The following is a 20,820-nucleotide window of genomic DNA, read 5'->3' as shown; positions in this document are numbered from 1 at the left end:
AGTCAGGACAGAAAATTCTGACCTTTTGAAATCTGGGTTGAATAAACATAAGAATTTAATTATGTAATATTTGCTGTTGACCTGAGCATTTGCTTTTGATATTACCGCTATGATTTGTTGTGGTATAACATACATTGTCTTTTACTGTCAAAGTACACGGCTGTGAAAACCTCTGTGAGCTCTCCATATTCTTGGGAAAGGATTCAATTTTAAGGAGACACATGTGTCTCCTTAGAGTTGCTTTCTGACTGCTAGGATAAGAGTAATCTAAGCAGAGCAGTGTAAGGTGGGGGTAACTTCAAGGCTAGAACAGCCCTTGACTCTCTGCAGATGAGCTCTATCATACACTGCTTTTCTAAGCTTTGGAGCATGTTTTTTTCACGGCAACTGTTGCACAGCAAGTCACAGGTAATCTTGCATTTGAATGCTGGGCCTCCAGTCCACCAGCTAGTCCCTGCTAAACTGAGCTTCCCACTCTAGCCATCCTTGTAGACCTAAGCTCGGTATTTCCACATGCCTCTTGCACACCATTATCTTTTTCCTGTATGTTGTAAAGAAGCTGCAAAAGTTTTCTTTAAGCTTCATTGCATGATGACTGTAAATATAACTTTATCACATTAGTAGTGGTTTGATTAACCTTTACTTAAGGAGGAGGATTTTTCCCCTGTTGGGTGGTATTCAGAAGTACTGTAGCCACTCCCTGTGAGAATTACAATACAAGGCTCAGTGTAGCCTGGACAGAGCATGGCTTTGGCAGACCCCCTCAAATCAGCCTGATCCCTTTGCAATAGACCAGCTGTTACCTGGAGAGACTGTTGGGACATCCTGGCTTTTTAATTGTTTTTAACATTATTTCTGAAAAACTAATAAAGTATTAATTCATTCAGAATTATTTTGCTTAATATGATCATCTCAAGCAAATGACAATGGTTGCTCATCTGTGAGTCATGCAGTCTTGATTTCTGAAGGCTTTCTTCAACAGTGGAGCAGTGATGGTTTTATCCTGGGGTTTGTTCTTGGCCTAGTGGTATTTTACATAATTTTAACAAAATACCTGTCACATCTTTGCACAACAATGGACTAACTAGACTGAAGTAACCTGTTTCTAATGTGATTTATGACTCAGATTTTACCAATACACTGGTTCTTTTAGAACGTGTGTTTCCTATTTGCCTTGATACACTTCTCTGCATAAGTGGACTTTGAACAGAAAGAGGTCCCCAAACTCCAGAGGTGCCTGATTTTTTTCTTATTTCACTGCATAAATGCTTGAGCATGGCTTGATAAATCTGGGAGTCCTTTTTTGTTTTTTGATCTGTTACATGTGACAGCTAAAGAAAAAGATAGTAAATGAGAATGATTTCCAGGGTTAAAAAAACCCACTGTATAGTCTGGAGAGGTCAAAGAAGTGTACTGACCACTGAAGGAAAGTTGCTCTGCTCTGTTTGACCCAAGCAGCTTCCAAGGTACTCAAATAACAGGAAAACTCCCACAAGACCTGATTATAGAACAGCAGTTTGCCAAGTGGGCACAGGCAATAGAATCACAAACATATACCAATAATTAAAATGTAGTCCTAGCTAAGACTGTACAATGAAGCAGTGTTTGATTAAAACCAATGCCCTTCTGTTCTGACCACTTTTTCTTTCCTTCCCCCTCCCTATTTTCTATATTTATTTACTTCATTTTTCACCCCCTCTTGCATTCTCTAAGGTTATTTCAGCAAGGTAGAAACTGTGCTAGACTGACCCAGCTTTCCTCTATGAAAGCAGCAAGCCCAAGGCTCTGATTCCTGCGAGGAATTAAGAACTTGAATGAACCAGGCTACAGAAGTTGTTCTCAGAGCCACAGGAGGAAACTGTAGTAACTCAAACAGTATTTGAAGTACCAATAACTGCACTGTATGAATTGGTTTCTTTGGATCACATGTGATGAGGCAGTTCTTGGAAGAAAGTCCAAAAACATGCTCAGGTTCTTCATGCAAAGATGACTCCTGACAACACTGCCCCATAAATCAGTGATAACGTATTACTATGGTGCTCGCCATATGCCACTGAGGTATGGCCTGTGCAGATGTGACACCACACAATAGGAAAGCTTTTGTCTCTTCCCTTCCCCAGACTAAAAGCCACACTAGAAATTTTGTGGGAGAAGTGAATTCTGTCTACTCAAGTGTTCCACCAGGAATTCCCAGCAAGAGTTACAGTAAAACTCCTATATACCCAGTCTGCATATAAATTTGGCTAGGTTTAAAAGCGGGGGAGAGAACCACCCCAACACCAAAACTCCCCCTCTCTCTTTTTTGTTCATATATGCTTTCATGTGGCAAGTCAGAAACTGGCTATGTTAAAACTGAAGTCCTTTCTGGCTGAGATTTTGCTCATACCAGTTCATAGCATTTTGAATATACAATGTCCATCCTGTTTTGCTTCTGTTTCAACTACAGTGAAGTAAGTGCTTGGCTTTAAGTGCATAAAACTTGCTTCCTGAATTTTATTAACAGGTCTAAACCAACACGAAAAAGTCAATCTCAGTACCTCAGTGACTATGCCCACAAATAGGAAGTGCTGCTACCATCAGTGCCTGAATCCCTGCTCAACACTGAGGTTATCAGGAGCTCACAACTGCTGCAGTGCCTTGTTCTGGTCAGGGTTTTGTCATAACGCAGCACAAAGGGTTGTGACAGCCAGAGCAGCTTTACTGTGGTCCCTATCGATTCAGCTGCACAAATTAAATTAAAGCAATTTGTTCCTGTAATTACTTGTGCTGCAGATCCAAAGTAGCTTAAGGACCTGAATCACAATCCAGAGTAAGGTGAGGTATTACAGAGCATTACTGGCTTTCTGCAGATTTCCAGGTTGATTTATGGCTGCTTGCCACTGGGCAGGGCTTGGGCTCAGCTTTTTAAGACATTTGTAGGTGCCTCAGTTCTCAGAGAGGATTTGAGCCTAAACACGCACTGGTATCGGGAAGCGGTTTGGAATGGCAAAACAAGTGCACTGTTTGCTTCCCCAAAATGTTTTTTCCTTATTTAGTGATATCTGCTTTAGCAGTTTTCCTGTAAGCTTATTCACACAATTATGCTCCCTTGTGGCACCTTACAGCTTTCTGAACCCTGATGCTGTTTTCTATTTCTCATTTCATATGTGCCACTTATCCTAGAAGATCTATTCCAGGAATTGACTCTGTGTCCCAGAAAAGGCCCTCCATATTCCTTTCTCTGTTTACACCTGCTGCTCTCTCATCCTTTCCCTGCTGTGCATGACCTGCTGCCCTTGCCTTCGCTGTGCCTGGAAAACATGTTTGGTTTTGGATTGATGGAACTGGAGCCAGAGAAGTAGAACAGAGTTGTACAAAGAGTTAGTGTCTTCCCAGAAGACAATCTCTCATCAGCTCTGCCCTGGACATGTGAAACTTTTACTTGTCCCCAGGCAGTTGTATCTGCCCTCTGCAATGGCACTTCCTGTGTTTGCACAAAGTGAATGCCCAGTGTTTAACAGGAGATGCTCACTTAATCCTCAGTGATACAAACCTGCACTGAGAGCAGCTTTGATTCATGTGCATGTTGTTGAAATCCAAAGCTAACACACAGGACTAAGTCCTCCCTGTTGCAGTCCTTTATAAATGAATTAGTGTGTTAAAAAATTCTTGCCAAACATGTTGTGGGCTGGTCTGAGACAGCAGATTGCTCTTTCTGGTTCAGCTGCAGATCATGGCTCTTGCCCAGAGCTGCTGAGGTGCTCCATAATTAATTGTGCATGCAGTGTGCTTCATTACTGAGGCAACAAGCAACTCTGGTTAAGAGCTGCTGCTTGGAGGGTCTGTTACAACCAGGGTTTGTTACTTGCTGACAGGGATCGCTTTCAGTGAACTTCATTCTAGTTTGCAAGTGTAATACCTAAAAGGGAACAAAAGCTCTTCAGTCCTTAAGGGACAAGGTAGTCAAGGTAAAGCACATTGAGATGTACTTGAACCTCTTTTAATACAAGTATTTGAGCTGTGCTGCAGCTCCCTTGGGCCTGAAAAGCCATGTAAACAGGAGGCTAAACTGATTAATTGCTTGGAGACATTAACATAACTTGAGCTTTCTCTGTTTCCCCCTGATTTTTATCCTTGAAGACTATCTCAGAGTCGCTCTGGCAGCAGACACTAAATCTCAGCATCCTTAATTGTAAGACCAATACTGTTTGTCAGTGGATACAAAACAGGGTTTCCAACTGTGTGTTGCTGCCTGACATCATGGAATAGGGAGTAATAATGCCTATGGAATCTGGACATCTAAATCCTGGAGGCAACTCTAAAAAATCACAGCTATCGCTTGCACCTCCCTCATTTTTCTAATCTTTCTCCCATCCCCTGCAATGTTTTTCTTTACTGTAGCCTGAAAAGCTGAGCCCATGACAGAAAAGGAACAAAAGATTAAGAAAATCCCAAATCCTCACACAGCACCAGGTTTCAAATGCACTTGGGCACTGTGCAAGCTGTTAATAAAATCCCACTGCCACATGCAAGTCTCCCACAGCAACCCCCAGACAGCCCTGCTGCCAGCATCTCCTCTTTCTGCTAGCATAGAGCAGGGAGAGTGGGAGACTCCCCTGGCTTGCACACACAGCCATGAAATTAAATGCTAGCTCTATATATAGCTCCTGCCTCATGCAGGAGCTGAGGCTTTCACACACTCCCTCGCTGCACTTGCCAGGGTTATTTTTAGCATCAGTGACAAGGTTACCTGGATTATTCTGCCAAATCAGAATGAAATGCCTTGAATTGTATGCAGATAACATCAGAGATGACAGCTGATCTTTTCTTTGTGCCTGCTCGTGCCTTTCTGGCTCTGCAATAAATCTGTGCCAAGTTTTCCCAGCCTTGTGAAATCAGGGCAGTTCCCTGACTTCTAGTTCAGAAAAGTGGGAGTTTAAGCACAGTTGGAGCTTCATCAAAAAAACCTTGATAATTTCCAGGTGAATATAGGCTTATCTCTAAACTGGGCTCACTTCAGTATCTATTTGATTTCTGCATTAGGGCTACTAGTAGTTTGTAGGCACGCCTTCCCCCCTTTCTTGGGGGGAATCATATCAATCATATATTCCCCAAAGTTCAGTGGATTCAGTCCAGTTTCCCACTGAATCTCGCCGTCTGGGGGGCTGACGCCTTTTCAGTGCAAAGCTGAACTGAGACATTTCTGTGAGGATGTGGCACTGGATGTGCTGTTCTTGAACCATGGCACAGCTTTTGTTTCGTTGATAGGTAGAATTTTCCTTTATGACTGCTCAGTGTTGAGCTGTCACGCTTTCTGCTTTTAGGCTGCAAAATCTGAAGTGCTGTTTGCTTGGTATTGTTCAGTCTCCACTGTGAACTTCACGTTCTGTTACACAAGGCCAAGGTGCAACCCAGGGTCTAATCTGGGTGTGCATTTAGCTACATCTGCAGTTTCTGGGTAAGTCAACTCAAAATGCCTTTCCGACAACCTTAGGGCAGCACTAGCACTACAGATTTCCAAATGTGGTAAAGTACTGAATAAGATACCTCCTTTTCACTTTACATTGCCAAGATACCTTTCCCCAGCATGATCCACTTACTCATGCCAACATTCTCAATGTGGTAAAGATCAGTTTTAGGCAGTTGAGGTTTGGTTCCACTCGGTGTCCACAAAAGCATCATTATTCCTGTCTGGCGCCTTTGATGTCCACATTGCTGTACCTGAATTCCTCTCTCCATAATCTTTTAAGTGCTGTTTAATGCATCATGTCTACTTATGCAAATATCCAAGGAGGCGAAAAAGAGCATGAAGTGAAAATTACAAGTGTAGTCTTTTCCTGGAATTCATGTTTTCATTGCAACACTAAGTAACAGTGGAGTGCCTTTAACTGTGGCTATACAAGGCATACTAGAGAAGCACCAGCCACCCAGGCAGTTCAAACATGAACTTTCTAAGCAGTCAGATACCAAATGTAATTAAACAGCCTTTTTCCTATGTCACTCTTCAGTCTAGCAACCATTTTACTCCCCCAGGTTTCAGCTTCTAGAACAAAGTGAGTATGTAAGGCAGAAAACGGGTATTGCAAATAATTGTACTTGCAAACGTCTCTTCTGCCTCTTGACACAAAGAGCTCTCAATTCATGGAATTCCGTTGAGGGCTTATTATCTGTGCTCCTAACACATAATGGGAACCAAGACCTGTTGAGAGCCCTGTTGCCTAATGCACAGTAGAATATTGCCAGTGCACACTATGCCTGGGGCACTGGGGAAGTGTGAATTAGTAAGAGAAACACTACTGGAAAGGCAAATCTGGGGAAAATGCAATCTTGCCATTTTGGATGGAGGAGGAGGGAGACGTACTTGTTTCCATGGCAACAAGTGGGAGACTGAATTGGCTGGGAGCAGGAAATAGGGAAATACACTTTTCAAAAGCAGCAATGCACATAAATGAATACTTGAATCTGTACTCACTCACACTGCTGTCAGTCAATGGTAAATCTGAAGTCAGTGGACTTGCACTGCTGAAATGTAGAATCTGGCTCAAAAGATATAACAGAATTCCTCAATCTCTCTTTTGTGATGGAATTAATGGGAAAGTGAAGAAAAATAAGGATTTTAGCCTTGACTGCATAAACACTCGTCAGCGTAATAGCAGAAAGCTGGTTTTCCCAGCAGATTCACAATTACCATTGCAATATATTACAGACAGAACCATTTAAAAATGCAACACTTTCGGGAAAACGTTGGGGTTTTTTGTCTCTCCATTTTTGAAGTTATTCAGTATACTTTGCACATTATATATGTCAGCACAGCTTTCCCTCCGGAGTATAGGACTGTGGGACTGAGGCAATTTGCTAGTGAGCTTTCAAATATGTACAAATGTACTGAGAAATATTCATCTTGAAAACAACTGCCTATGTACTTGTACTGTGTACTTGCCATTCTCATGCAGCCAGCTGTTGAATAGCTACTCACTAATCTGCCTGGACATTATTCTGCTGTGCTAAAGTACAGGTCTCTAGCATGACGGTACATGTGGATTCAGAACCAAGCCAGCAAGTCCCATGGCTGTTATCAGTGTTACCAGTGCAGCAGCAGCAGCAATGTGCTCTTGTCTGCATAGGTAGTTGCAAAATCATCCAGAGAGCAGACATTTCTATTGGATCCCATTTCCCAACCAGTACCTCACACCAGAACTTCTAGGATTCCTTAATGGTAGACTTCCAAGTTGTCACAAAGAGATTACGCTGCACAAGAATCAGTAAAATGAATTCATTTTAAGAGCATAAAATCTCATCCAAGAGTTTCTCTCTTTCCAGAGTGATTATGTTTCAATGCTACTGCCAGTTTGTGCTCTGAGTGGGAACTCCAGGGTTGTCTGGGTTTTGTGGAGTGAGACCTTGTCAGTCCCAATCAGAAACTCCAGAGGGATATCACGAGGGCTTTGAGTCCTTGGTCTTTACCAGTACTCACTTTTACTTTTTGTCTTTTTGGACACTTACTTACTTTTCCTGGTATAAATATTTTTCTGCATGCGTCCACCACCTGAGCTTGTTTGCATGATCATGTTCTATTCTGTTGGATGAGTTAAGAGCTGAGCTGAGCTCTGCCAATGCACATATGTGCTGGAAGTTGTATGGGAAATTGCTTCCAATCTGTTTTGCCATTCCTGGATATTCTAGCAATCTCTGCACCGTCTGTTCCCCGAAGTGAACTGAATCTCCCACATTCTGGGAGGAAGTTGCTAAATGAAAGCCTGTCTTCCTCTGCTTGGAACAAAGATGGCTTTTAGCCATCCTCTAGATATCACCAGTGAGACTAATGGCCTGTACCAAAGACTGCTTCATAGGGCCACAGCAGACACTACTGAGGCTTCCTTCACTGTATTTACCCATAGAGAAGACATTTCCTGGCTTCTAGTAATGACCGACACTTTTCCTCACCAGCAGAGCAGTTCCCTTTTTAAGTCCTGGTACTGACACTTGAATTCATATATGCCTCCTTTAAAATAATTCTTTAGGATTCTTATTAAGCAAGAGAAATTGTAAATGAAAAGGCTAAAGCCTGTAGTTATGCTACTTTAAGTTGTTTTTAGCTGTGATTACATTAGACATTCACGCTAAGAGTAGTCAGACTGTATTGAAGAGAGATGTGACCTCAGCAGCTCAGTAATACAAGGTATGCTGGATATATCAGTGAATATTCTGTGACAGCTGAACTTGATTTTAGGGATGTAGTGGGGTGGAAACCATTTTTTGTATATTTTAGAGCCATAAAATTAAGGTCCTGACCTGTGAAGACATTTCAGGAGCAACTGACTGGCTAGAATATTGGCATTCACAATATTGAAGAGCGGCTTGAAATATTTCCCTGACATGAACACAGAAAGTTTGCACGGTTGAAATGGTCAAGGCCATGGTCAAGGTCTATTGCGTTTTCCTCCCTGAGACAATGGGTATTAATGTGGCACATCTATGATTTACTCTGCCTGTACTTCCTTGCAATATAATGTAAATCGTAATGTGATATTCTCTACTTGTATGGGATATACATGGGATTTTGTGACAGGGACTGTCATCTCCTCTGTCTTGGGCAGTCACTGGCATGATGCACTGTTCTCCTTTGGGTATTAAGTGCTACCATGCTGCAAAGAATAAACAGCAGTCACTGAGACTGGAGGAAAGTGATTACTCATCTCCAGTGTTGCAGGAGCATCGTGAAGTGCACCCAAAATCTTGTCAGTGTTCACTCAGCAGTTCTTTTCTTAGCTGAGGGCAAGTGTGCCTATGGCAGTGGTGTTTTCCTCCATAAACTCTGCCTATTTGCTTTGATCCATATGCATACTTCTCATTCCCTGTCCCCTGCGGTAAAGTTTAATCAAATGCACACACATGAATGGAGCTAGTCTAAATATCAATAAATGTTTCTTTCAGGAGAGGCTTGAGTATTTAATATTTAATAAGCCTTGAAAATGAACTTTTATTCATGTTTCTCAATTTGATTGCAAGCATTTTGGCGGTGAGCAGTGCTCGCTGTCCCAGTGTGGGCAAGCATGGCACAGATTATTTAACCAACCCCTTTGTCTCATCTAAAATATTCATGTTTGCAGATATCCAAATGTAACTCTCAAAAAAAACCCCACAAACAAAACCCAAATGGTGCAGTCTGAGCCTCACAGTTACCTTAAATCTTTGCTTTAGGCTACATGCTGCAGTAATGCTGTTTCTCTCTTGGCTCTACCCTGTTGCCCTGGTTACTGATCAAAACCAACCGATCCCTGCTGTCCCTGCTGCTGGCCTTGCACAAGCACCTTACTCGTGTGAGGGCAGTGCTGCTGAACCTGCTTCTTCATTAAAGCAGAAATGTAGCCACCATTGTGTACAGCAGCCTTCCTTTGTTCAAATAAATATGCAGCTATAACAATTACCTTTATCCTCAAATTCACCTAGCGCTGACAAAGCAAAATCAGGTTAATGAATAATTCCATTCTTATTTTTGTTAAAGCATTAGCCTTTCTGGAGGACCTCAAAATCTTGATTACATCATAGAATAAACTAGGTTGGAAAAGACCTTTAAAATCATCAAGTCCAACCTTTACCCTGGCACTGCCAAGGCCACCACTAACCTATGTTTTTTGAGCACTTCGTGGGATGGTGGTTCCCCAGCTGCCCCCTGGGCAGCCTGTTCCAAAGCCTAATCACCTCACCCTCTTGGGGAAGAAACTTTTCCTAATATCCAACCTAAACCTCCCCTGGTGCAGCTTGAGGCCCTTGCCTCTTGTCCTATCTCTTATTACTTGGGAGAAGAGACTGACCTTCACCTCACTACAACCTCCTTTCAAGTAGTTGTAGAGAGCAATAAGGTCTCCCATGAACCTTGTTTTCTCCACCAGTTCCCTCAGCTGTTCCTCATAAGACTTGTTCTCAAGAGCCTTCCCCAGCTCCATTGCCCTTTGTTGCAGTGGAGCTGCAGGTAGATATGGCAGAATTTTGCCTCCCACATTAACTTCTGCCTTTTTTAATTTGAATCAAGGGAATCCTGACTGAAGAGGTAGTTAAGATTTCTTTTTTTTTTTAAGTTGTTGATGTGCAGGAAGTGGACTTGGGGGTGGGTGACAGTGTCTCATCTGGCAGTACCCACAGGATGCTTCATTGTAAAGGGAAGTTCCCCCCTCTTCTTAAAAGACTTACTTTGAGAGCTTCATTTCAATTTGCTGCCGGATTTCCTGTCTTTCCTCATCTGTCCTCCTTGGGAAAATATTCCTGTCTTCCAGCTCCTGCTTACTTGGTCTGTTTCGTAGTTTTACTGCCAGCAGTTCTTTCTTGCATTTTCTTGGCAAAGTACCTGGGACATGCATTGAAAAGAAAATAATTAGAAAGACAGCTCCTGGAAAGGAGAAGTGAACATTAAAAGAGCAGAAAACCTAGGGAGCGACAGTGGTCTGTATGTCAGTGTGAAATGAGCAGCTGTGCCGGGCTCAGACACAAAACTGCGTACAAATCTAGAAGGATCATATTCCTCTGGTGCCATTATTATCCATTAGAAGCAAGCAGTGCTCTCAGGTGAAAATTATTTGCAGCTGAGACATGATTCACATTGCTAGTTTAGAAGTCTAAAGCTGTGACTCTTGCCTCAGTCCTCTGAGCATCCCCATAGCCCAGAGCCATCCCTGTTTTCTGAACCAGTTAGTGGTTCCTTTGCGGGAGGACTGAATCACTCAGTGCAGAAGTGACCGGGACATGTACACCTTCCTCTCTGGGTCACAAGGTGTAACAAGGGATAGGTAATGGTAACTAAAACAAAGTTGTTGCATGGCATGTGTGTATATATGCAGACAGGCATATCTATGTAAAAATATATATAGAGAGATATAAAGTATGATTCTGGTTTTCTGGCATTAGAAATTAGAGGATCAGAACTGTGACCAGACACTGTGTGTCACGCTAACACTAAATACAAGCCATGATGTATGTCTATATCCTGTCCAGTGTGACAGTGTGTCATAACAGAATTTCATCTGTCAATCAGTATTACTCTGTCGGCGTTAGGCCTTTTCCTCTGAATGGAGCAGGGGCAAATATTGCAAGGAATGACAGCAAAAGGCCAGGTTTTAGGATGACTCACAGAATGCTGGCAACTTTATTGGACATTAGGCAGCAAGAGACACAAATGGTTACTGTGATTGCATGACTGGTTGTGCTTACTGTAAAAAATATAGCACATGCTTTCCATCAAACCAGATAACCTGAAACATTGCCATTACAAAAACATGTTCATAGGAGAATATGCAGCAACTGTTTTGGGTAGGAGCCTATTGCTCTTCAGTGTGCTGGATGTTGCGTCCTTGATGCTGCCTCTCTGATGACAATAGAAATATCCTTTCACTCTTACTAGAGGGAATTGTGTTTGAGTTTAGGTGTTTCTGTATCTCTGGCAGAACTCTTTAGACTTCAGCAGGCTAAATAAATGAAAATTGGACTCCTGAGCTCAGAAAACCATTTTTTCATGTGTTAGGTAAGTTACGCAATAGAATAGAACACCATCTTTATTTTCAAGGGCATACTGAAAGTCTGAGGTGATGTCCATATTGATAAACATCAAGTTTGCTTGTGATGGAGGGGGGAGGGGAAGAAAAGGGAAGTGATATTAAAACCAGTGAGCTGCTGAGTCATACTGGTAGGACTGCAGTCTTCCAGCAATCATGTCACAGGGAGGTTATAAGCAAGTAAATTTCCACAAGGTCCCTGCACACCTCCCGTGCTGTGCTGACTTTTCTGCTGTCCAGTCCAGGGCTTCAGTGGAGTCTGAAAATCATCTTTGCAGAGCAGCATCAGTCAGATGGGGTTTAGGGTATTGTCAGGGTACACAGGATCTACAGTTAAGCCTTTGTATTTGCTTCATCTTGGGAGGGCGTTGTGTAATAAGAGGTTATTTTGTTTTGGTTCTTTTATACTTTAAAGGGTTTTAATTTAATGCTTCACCTTTTCTAGAAAAGGTCACGTAATTTTTAAAGAAAATTATATTTAATTGGTATTTTTGTTTGGCATTTGAGATAGGATTAAAGTCTATTTTTAAAGAATGCTCTGGAGGTTGGCAAGTTTCTAAATCCTAAATAGATTTTCATTCCCAAATATTGCGGTTTTATTTGCTAGGGATCTGTGCACCTACATTATTATTATTACTATTGGTGCTGTTGTTGTTATTATTATCATCACTGTTGATCTCAAATTTCTTTATGCAGGGGGGAGGAGTCCACACCATATCTATGTATACATCTTGGGAAGACCAGGTCAGAAAGTAGTTATGGTTTCCTTGTGTGAACAGGAGCAAGTCTGTTAGCAGTTGCAGTGGTTTAAAATTAAACTTTTTAGAAACCAATCTTGGCTCAAAACCCCACTTAAAGTATAAAGCTGTGCCCTAATTTATCATCTTTCTCTAATGCTTTCAAAGTCTGTTGCAAACATTAATTAAATTAAACCACGCAGCCCTCTGTGTAGTAGTAGGTATACATTTAACAGATGGGTAAAGAAAAATGATTTGGCTGATGCTGCACACAGCCTTCTGCTAACTGAATATATGACTCCATCAGAAACATTTGGCTCATGAAGCCTCAGACTTGGGATTCTGTCAAGGTTTTTCAAGCCTCCACCACACTGGGAGTGGGTGCAGAGGGGGTGCTTGCAGTGCTAGATCCCAGAAACGAACAGAATTCCTGCTGGAAACAATCTGAAACACCTGGAGCTGGCAAACTCCCAGGTATGTCTGAACATGTTCTCATTTTCACCTGGAAATTTTAATGGGTTGGTAAAAGGAATTTGGTCATGTCAAGAGATTGCTGCAGAGAAGGCTGCACATGCACATTAAGCCCAATGGCTCCAGAACATGATAGTCTTACTGCCCATCTGCATAGTGCATTTGAAGACAGTTCGGTGCATCTTGGCTGCGCTGAAAGCAATAGGTATGCACATGCATATGTATGTGTCCAGAACTGCTTAGAAAGAATAAGGGAGCTCTACATATGTAGTAAACACTTTTTGTTTGGAGATGCACCTTAAACAGTTATTCTCCCATCCACTGATGACAGTGAAGGTATGAGCATGCAGGACTATCCCTACTCCCTTCAGGCTGCTATAAAATTTCTTGCCATACCATCCCTGATTATACCTGACTCTGGTCATACCATATTATACCTGATCTTTGAATAGTGGGAGAATCCCAGTGATTATTTGTTCACAAGAGGTCATGGCTCATTTTCTACTGTCCCTCATCTATTAGATGAAGGCCAGCTGAATGCAATGTTCTGCAGTTAAAAGACTGGACATTTTTGCAAGAAGTCAGGTTTTGAAGCTGATGTGGAGGCACTGGCTAAAGCTAGCTCAGTGTACACCCTAGAGGCTTCTGTTTCAAAGTGAGAGGGAACAATGAAAGCCTTTGCTTGAGACAAAGTAAAATGAAGCTGCTTTTCAGAGTCTTGACTGCTCCCAGGCTGCTCTGCTCTGCATTTAGAGTCTACTACTTTGTGAAATCAAAACCACAAATCATATCTGAAAACATCTCAACTTTAACCCAAATCCTGCTGTGGTATTAAGAGGAGTGGAGAGCATGTAACTGACTCAGGATAAGCTGTGCTCACTTCATCCAGATGTCTGGATTTCTAAAAGGCTTATGCTATAGCCACTCCCATGGTCCATATGCACTGGGCACTGATTAATCTTTAGGGTATTTCACCAAATAAAAATGCAAGAGATCTGAATTAAACTGATCTGCAAGTCTAAGGAGCCGTTCCCCAGGCCTGAGCAATTGGGTTAATTGCTGAAAAATAATACCTGCCCCACAAAGTGAAAGTAGGGGATGATGTTTCCCCCTATCAGGAAGACATGCTGGGAACCACTGTGTAATTCATCTGGTTTCATCTTGACAAGCCCAATGATGGCCACTTCTGTTATTCCACCTGCTGCAGAAACCCAAATCTGAGGTTTCAGAATCAATAAACTAGTAAATAAACCAAAACCAGAGAACAAAGAGGAAAAAAAGCCACAAACTAATTTTCCCCAGCCCATTTTCAGCACTCCAAGGCAAATTCCTTCCTGATAACAATTTCAGTAGAAAGTGAACTTGCAAATACACTTGTATAATTATTCTTTTCCTAAGAGTTACTTTTCCAAGTCAGAAAGGCAAATTCAGTGCCGGTCTGCCCCATGACCAAACTGTCTCAGCAGGATCTTGCCTGTGGCTCGTTTCATGGTTTATGGCAGCTCAGCCTGGTCACCAATAAATGTTATGAAAATTCACATCTTTTTCATGCTTGGTTTGCAGGCTCCTGACTAAAGTTCCCGGTTTAATTCAGTTGAATTATGACATTGAATTTCCTGTATGTTTACTGTTCTTTCTATCAAGCAACAGGCAAAACCTAATACAGCATGATGATGGGAAGACCTTGCTTGCAAGAAGTTATCAGTTGTGGGCTACATGCTAGTTACATTTTTTTTTAAGCTTGTGCGCAAGACCACTTTCTTGGCTGGTGTTTCTCGAGGTTTCAAAGAATGATTTATTGAGGAAGGTGCTAGTGGAAACCTGAGGTACAATTTCTCACTTTTTTCAGAGTTATCTGTACCAACCTCCATGTAACCACACGGCTGTTGCACTCGCTGTTCTGCATCGCAGTGGCAATGGCAAAGTTGATGACATACTAAAGCAGGACAGTATTTGTAAAGCAACTTTGGATTAATGGGTAGTTTCACCTCCTGACTTGCAAGCAAGCCCAGATTTTTTTTAAACTAGAAAGAATCTGGATCTTTTCGGGGAATTACTCTGGCTCTATCCCTGTCACTTGTCACTAGCTCTCATTCCTCTCTGAATTGTTAACAGGTACATTTGATCGAATGCTGGCACAAGCAGTGCCACCCAGTGTCAAGACGAGAAATACCTTGCTTATGTCCAAGCTTGTGAGTAAATGAGCAGCAACCACATCCCCAAAGCTGTTGGGGGACTTCCATGGCTTAAGCAGCTGTGTTGCCCAGCTTGCCCAGTACCCATCCACAGATATCAAATAGTGGAACTTTGTGTGGCCCGGGGTTTTGTCATGCGCCTACAATGTGCCTGAACTTAAAATACCGGTAGGGCAAGCACCAGGCTTGCACAAAGAATTAGGTGGTCTGTAAATGCACATTTATAACCTGCAAGAACAAGACAGTCCACAATGGTCTTCAGCCATGTAAAGTAAAATGATCTCATTGATAAAGCTCAGGTCTTGTAATGACTTGGGTAAGTTTAGGGGGTGTATGGAACAGTCATCTTCATGCAGAGGCTGAAGTTTAGGTGTTAAAAGACTTGAATGCCAAAAAGTGAGATAAATGACAAGGAAAAAGGCTGCATAGCAACAAAGAAAGAAATGAAAGAAAATTCTTCCTAAAAAATTAGTTTTGCTGAAGCTGAAAAGTGTTTTGCATGGGAAAGGGGATTGCATTAATATCTGTGTCCTCGTTATCAAATGAGAAACCACCTTTGTTTGCTTTCTTTGTCCCAGTGTACATCTGCAGGTAAATACTAATACGTATATAATCATTGCACTAAAAATAATTACTAAGGAGAGCTGATTATTTTACTAAAGCCCACTTAAATAAGTGCCCAGGATTATATCATACATTCCACATATGTCTCAAGAAAGGATAAAAAGGACCAAGTAGGGAATGGCTTTCTCCTTTAAGATCTTTTCTCTGGATGCTTGTCCTTCCTACATTCACTATGTCATCTTTTTTGCTGTACCATCACTGCAGTGGAATAATAGTTGTAAAATGGGATGTTTCTAAACCATCCACAGCGTTGGCACTAGGTGTACAGAAAGCTTTCCCTACTGATGGTGAGATGAGTCTGCAAATGCTGCCATTCATATATAGTAGTACAAAGGGGCGTAACTGAAGGGGTGGAGCATACTGATACATTGACATAACTCTAAATGTCAGCTTAGTGTGCAGTACATACCGACACTAACATGATCACAGTCACCATGATTCACATTTAACTTCAGCTTTTCAGCAGGATTCCTTGACAAAGGTGATGTGACAATAGAGGAATTTACACTACTCAGTATTTCCTGGGGCATGCTGCCTTGTTTAGAACATTCTGTTAGGCTGAAATAGTCTAATATGACTATTAATAATAGTCTAATATGAGAAGTGACTTTCCTTACCAGAAATAATGGAATCATTCAAAACTTCCTCATCCTGATAAAAAACAGAGTCTTCCTTGAGCTCTGAGTTCATGATCATGTTTTCTTTGTTCTCATCCGACTCTTTCACTGAGTTCCGCTTATTTTCTGAATCACTGCTGTAACTCAGGGAGTTCTCCTTTTCTTTGTTGCGCTCAATGCTAGACGTTCTGGATGGACGGACATCCACTCTTTTTTTTGGAGAGCCTTTGCTTTCTCTTCCATGGAAGCTGTGGGTGGAAGGTGCACAGCCCAGTTTTACTGCCATGGTAGGAACTTATCATTACATGAGACTGAGCAGAATGTCTTGTAAGTTAAAAAGGCCAGGACAGAGAATTCAACATGGGATAACATGGATGGCATTCTCAAAACTCTGTTGAGAATGGCTCCTGCAGATCTACTTTCCTGTCTCTATCATAAAAATAAGGTATGGAAGGGTGTTAGTGAATTTCTGTGATATATAGCCACATGCTATACTGTACTGATTTTAAAAAAGCCACACAGCATGTCCTTCTAATGTAAAACATACATGGCATGAAATATTACTGGTCTGTTAAGATCATGACAAAGGTTTAATGGGGCCTGGAAATAATATTGTATGAATCTGTTCCCCATGGAAATAGCTGTTATGGAATTAAGAAATGTTACCAATTTAACTCCAAAGCTGGAATGGAAAAGGTTATCTCTGTTCTCCTCTAATATACAGGAGGGCTTCTAAGGAAAACCAGACAAAGAGCTCAATGTACTCCCACACAAGCATTTGTATTAAAAATGGATACCGTATGTGCTCATATATAAGGCAAGAGACATATACTGAGATAGTAGCATTTGCCACATGCAAAATGCTCGTATTTAGAGCAGGATATGCCTTACCTACTCTAATTTCCTATCTTGTGGGGAGATTTTCTTTTGTGATAGGTCAAGGATTATGAAATTATTCTAGCTGTTTGAAAACCTACTTCCATGTCACAGTAACCTTCTTATAAAGGAAGAACATGTTTTGGAGGTAACTACCAAATTAAGCACTTGGATCAGGGATGGATGTTCAAAGTAGTGACAGCAAGAAGGTGGCAAACTCAAGCTGTAGGAGTAAATAAAATGCTAATAACAGGGTAGGAACATTTACCAAGAAAAATGATTTAGTGGAATGGCTCTCCTCATGCACCCCTATAGCCAAGAGGCTGTAGGTACCTGTCCTGCCGGTGTTTGGTGGCCAGAGCCCTGTGGAGTTCTTCAATGACTCTGCTGGGAGGTAAAGGCAGGTGGACGGCAGCCAGGTGAGGGGAACCGGTTGGTGTTGTTACCTGTCCTCTGACATGGGGATCTGAAGTTTTCTGGCCAGAGGAGTGGAAGAGGGCAGCTTGTCCTGAGATTTGGGAGGAACCAACAATGACATAATTCTTCAGGATGGTAGAAGGAGGAGATTTCATGGCGGGGTCATCTATTTCACTTCCTGCTGTCAAAACACAAGAGGGTAAGAGGTTGTGCAATGCCTCTTATTTTTTGGCACACAGAGTTTGCACTGAAATTCATTTGTTGTGTTGAACAGCTGAAATGGTGATGTTTGTTCCGGCTAGGAGGTAACTGGTTAAGCTGAGTAACTCTCCCAATTCAAAAGGCTCATATGACACAGATCCAAATCTTTCATCTAGCAAAACAGATGTCTCCCCCACTTCCTGTCTTTCCCACTTTATGAGATTCTCCCTTTCCCCAGCCCACTACTGAATTTTTGAGTGCCAGCACTGTTCTTCCTAACCACCAATGGCTTGTGCTGCAGTAGGTTCCCAATCTAGCGCTTTCGCTGCTGGACTCTGGCAAGACTGTATTAAAATTTATGCACTGTGATTCTCAGTCAGGACAAAATGTACCAGTGTCTATTATCTGTTTCTCTGATTGCTGCACATCTTGGACCACTGGCTTTCACATGCCAGCTGAGGAAATGCCAAAATCATTATCATATGAGGATAATGTTTGCATAACAAACCTTGGCAAATGAAATCTGAAGGAATGATGTGGTATTGAGCACTGAGATGAAAAAGGAAAAGTGGGGCAATCTAATTTTTTTACCCCCATACTAGATATTTTTTGTGCAATCTGAGCATTTTATTGGAACTTAGACTTTGATATATACCTTTCTCTAGCACCGGAGTCCAAAACACAGTTGACATTTCCCTGGTTGTAAATAGGGTAGTTTCATGCTCTTAAGCTAAGTGAACATCTGGCCTGAAAAAGATGCTGATTAGTTTTCCTGTTGTGCAGTTCCCTTCCCCTTTCCCCTACATCTCCAGCCAAAGCCTCTGGCACACAGCGTTGTTTACACCAGTAGCTCTGTCTGGGTGTAAAAAGGCAGTGCGGGTGCTCCATACGAGAGTATTTCTTTTCTCTTATTGCCACCTGGTGTTTAAAACAAGAATTTAAACTGACACAGCTTGAAACAGCTGTTGTGCAAACTTGATTTCACAGCTAATTTTCACTTTTTTTCACTTACTTTTGAGATAAATCCTTCGGTTCATAGCAGAGAAAAACTGCTCAGGCCAGGATTATCCTGAAACACCCGTGTAAAATGTCTTGGTTCCTACTAGCAGGAAAAATTACTTACTAGAAAACTGATATAAAAATGTAGGTTTGAGTATTAACTTCAGTTATTAAATATTTCCTCTCAGACCCAGCATCCTGCATAATGGCTCCTAACTACATGTCTCTTCTTAAGTTCACTCGTGGAAATCTGGTCCAGCTCCATGAGGGCAGTGCTGCAAACAGAGCAGGCCACGGAGGCTGGGCGGCAGAATTACTGAGGACAACAGCAAAAGCACAAGTGGGAGGAAGAGCTCCTCTAGCCATAGCCAAAATCAGACATTTGAGAATGACAGCACTAAGCCTGGTCTTTATTTCACATCTGTGGGGTGAGGAAGTGAGCATCCTTCTATGAGGAGAGTTGCATCCACAATAAAATCTTCTCCTTTATGTTAAGCAAGGTCTAAATTTTTTTTTTTACTTATTTTCTTTCGTTTTTGCACATTTCTCTCCCTCTAACTTGAACACAAATCAATGGCCAGAGCTTCATTCATCTCTCTGTGCATCCAGGAGGCACTGGACAAGCTAATCCAAAAGTCACCCTGTTTAAAACCTGAAGTGTCTGAAAGCACAAGGGCATTTCTTCTAGAGTCTTGGTGCCCAACGTGTAGTGTTGGCAATGAGCCACCTTCCCACCCCAGAGTTTCTTCTCTGCTAATCAGGATGGCTGCTGTAGCCCGGAGACAGCCAGCCTCTCTGGGTTTGGGCACTCAAGGGGATTTTGATTATATGCTACTGTGGAGATGCACAGAGGACATTTATGGTCAATCATTGCCCACTGAATCATGGCCTGAGGGGATGAAAAAGAAACCCAAAACAAAACAAAAATCCCACCATAAGTCATCTTATGCTGCTGCACAGTGGCCATGTTTTCTCAGAGCAAGAACCCTGGGTTCAGCTCAACCCTGACACAGGATGGGAAGAGACTTTATTTTATCTTTATACTGGCTTATTCCTGGAACAGGTCAAAGGCCTCACTGCATCTTGAGCCAGTATTGAGAATTTCCTTAGATCACACCTTATTTGTCCTGATGACAGCTGCTCAGTGAATAATCTTGCAAAGTGATGTCTTGGCACCTTGCCCTCTTCCCCCTCTCTGATTAATTGGTGCTTGGCTTATTTCTTACTCCTCTAACGGCATCTCTAACATTGTTAAGGAGGCAAAAACTAAACACAAAAGAGCTTTTCAACCTCAGCCTGTTCACATTGCAAGCTGGAAGGGGCAGGCTAGAGCCTGCCTGATAGCACAGAATGTTGAAGCGATCTGAACAGCAGCTCCCAAGGAGCATTCTGATACCATTTTGAATCCAGCTCCCAATGAAGGTCTTACAGCTTTCAAGCATGGGAAAAATATGGATATTTTCCATGAGGAAACAAATACTTGTAATTTTCCTCAAAAAAGACCTAATCCCTGGTATTTTCTATGAACCCCAGTGGTCAGATCACAATGACCTTCTGATATTTTATTTCCTGGTGACTTTGAAAACCCTATTATTGTTTGTTTGTATTGTATTTGTACTGTTTGAAAAACCCAATTTATTGTCCCAGTACATGAGTGTGGATGCAAATCAGGGTTGAGATAATGGCTGTCATTTTAAAGTCTAAATATCCAAGAGGTCTGACATTTTGATGTAAGGACTTGATTATGATTGCAATAAGGCCCTTTTAACTGCTTTTACCATATGTAGGGGCCCTAAAATTGGAACAAATTAAAATCGTATCATTTTAACACCCTTTCTGCAGTGCCAGAATGTTGGAAAATGTAACATTGGTAATACATTAGAAAAATCAGGCCCAGAGGAATTGCTCTTGAAGCATTCCATGAAGTCTGGCATGGAGGATTGCTTTGTGGGACCCAGCTGTATCACTTAGGTGTGTTCTGGGTAACTAGACCAGATTTCATTGCTCAAGTTTAGACCTACCCTAGAGAGCAAACTCTTCAGACAGAAAACTCTACAGAACCTGTTGACTGGAATTTGATTTTGCCTGTTGTACTGTTATCCAGTGGGAGTCTAGGTAATGAAAACATTTAAATCTTCCTTGTGTTTTATGGCATATT

The 20,820-nt window shown here is 41.8% G+C and overlaps 1 protein-coding gene across 4 annotated transcripts in view; it reads right to left on the bottom strand.

The window, feature by feature from the left end:
• Positions 1 to 20,820, bottom strand: part of PHACTR3 (phosphatase and actin regulator 3) — a 107,381-nt gene that overhangs the window by 18,009 nt on the left and 68,552 nt on the right. For 3 of the 4 annotated variants that reach the window (XM_057406376.1, XM_057406378.1, XM_057406379.1), the window contains exons 6-8: positions 17,379 to 17,643; positions 16,170 to 16,417; positions 10,171 to 10,324 (exon numbers count right to left, since the gene is read on the bottom strand). In XM_057406376.1, coding sequence (XP_057262359.1) covers positions 10,171 to 10,324; positions 16,170 to 16,417; positions 17,379 to 17,643 — 667 coding nt within the window. The remainder of the gene's footprint in view (positions 1 to 10,170; positions 10,325 to 16,169; positions 16,418 to 17,378; positions 17,644 to 20,820) is intronic. The other variant, XM_057406377.1, reaches the window with a different exon arrangement.

This window comes from Pezoporus wallicus, unplaced genomic scaffold (genome assembly GCF_028554395.1).
Source record: "Pezoporus wallicus isolate ANWC-B61680 ecotype Strahan unplaced genomic scaffold, APGP_CSIRO_Pwel_v1 contig_6783, whole genome shotgun sequence".
Classification (NCBI taxonomy): domain Eukaryota; kingdom Metazoa; phylum Chordata; class Aves; order Psittaciformes; family Psittacidae; genus Pezoporus; species Pezoporus wallicus.
The sequence above is the reverse complement of the archived record's forward strand: the minus strand, read 5'-3'. Positions and strand labels throughout refer to the sequence as shown.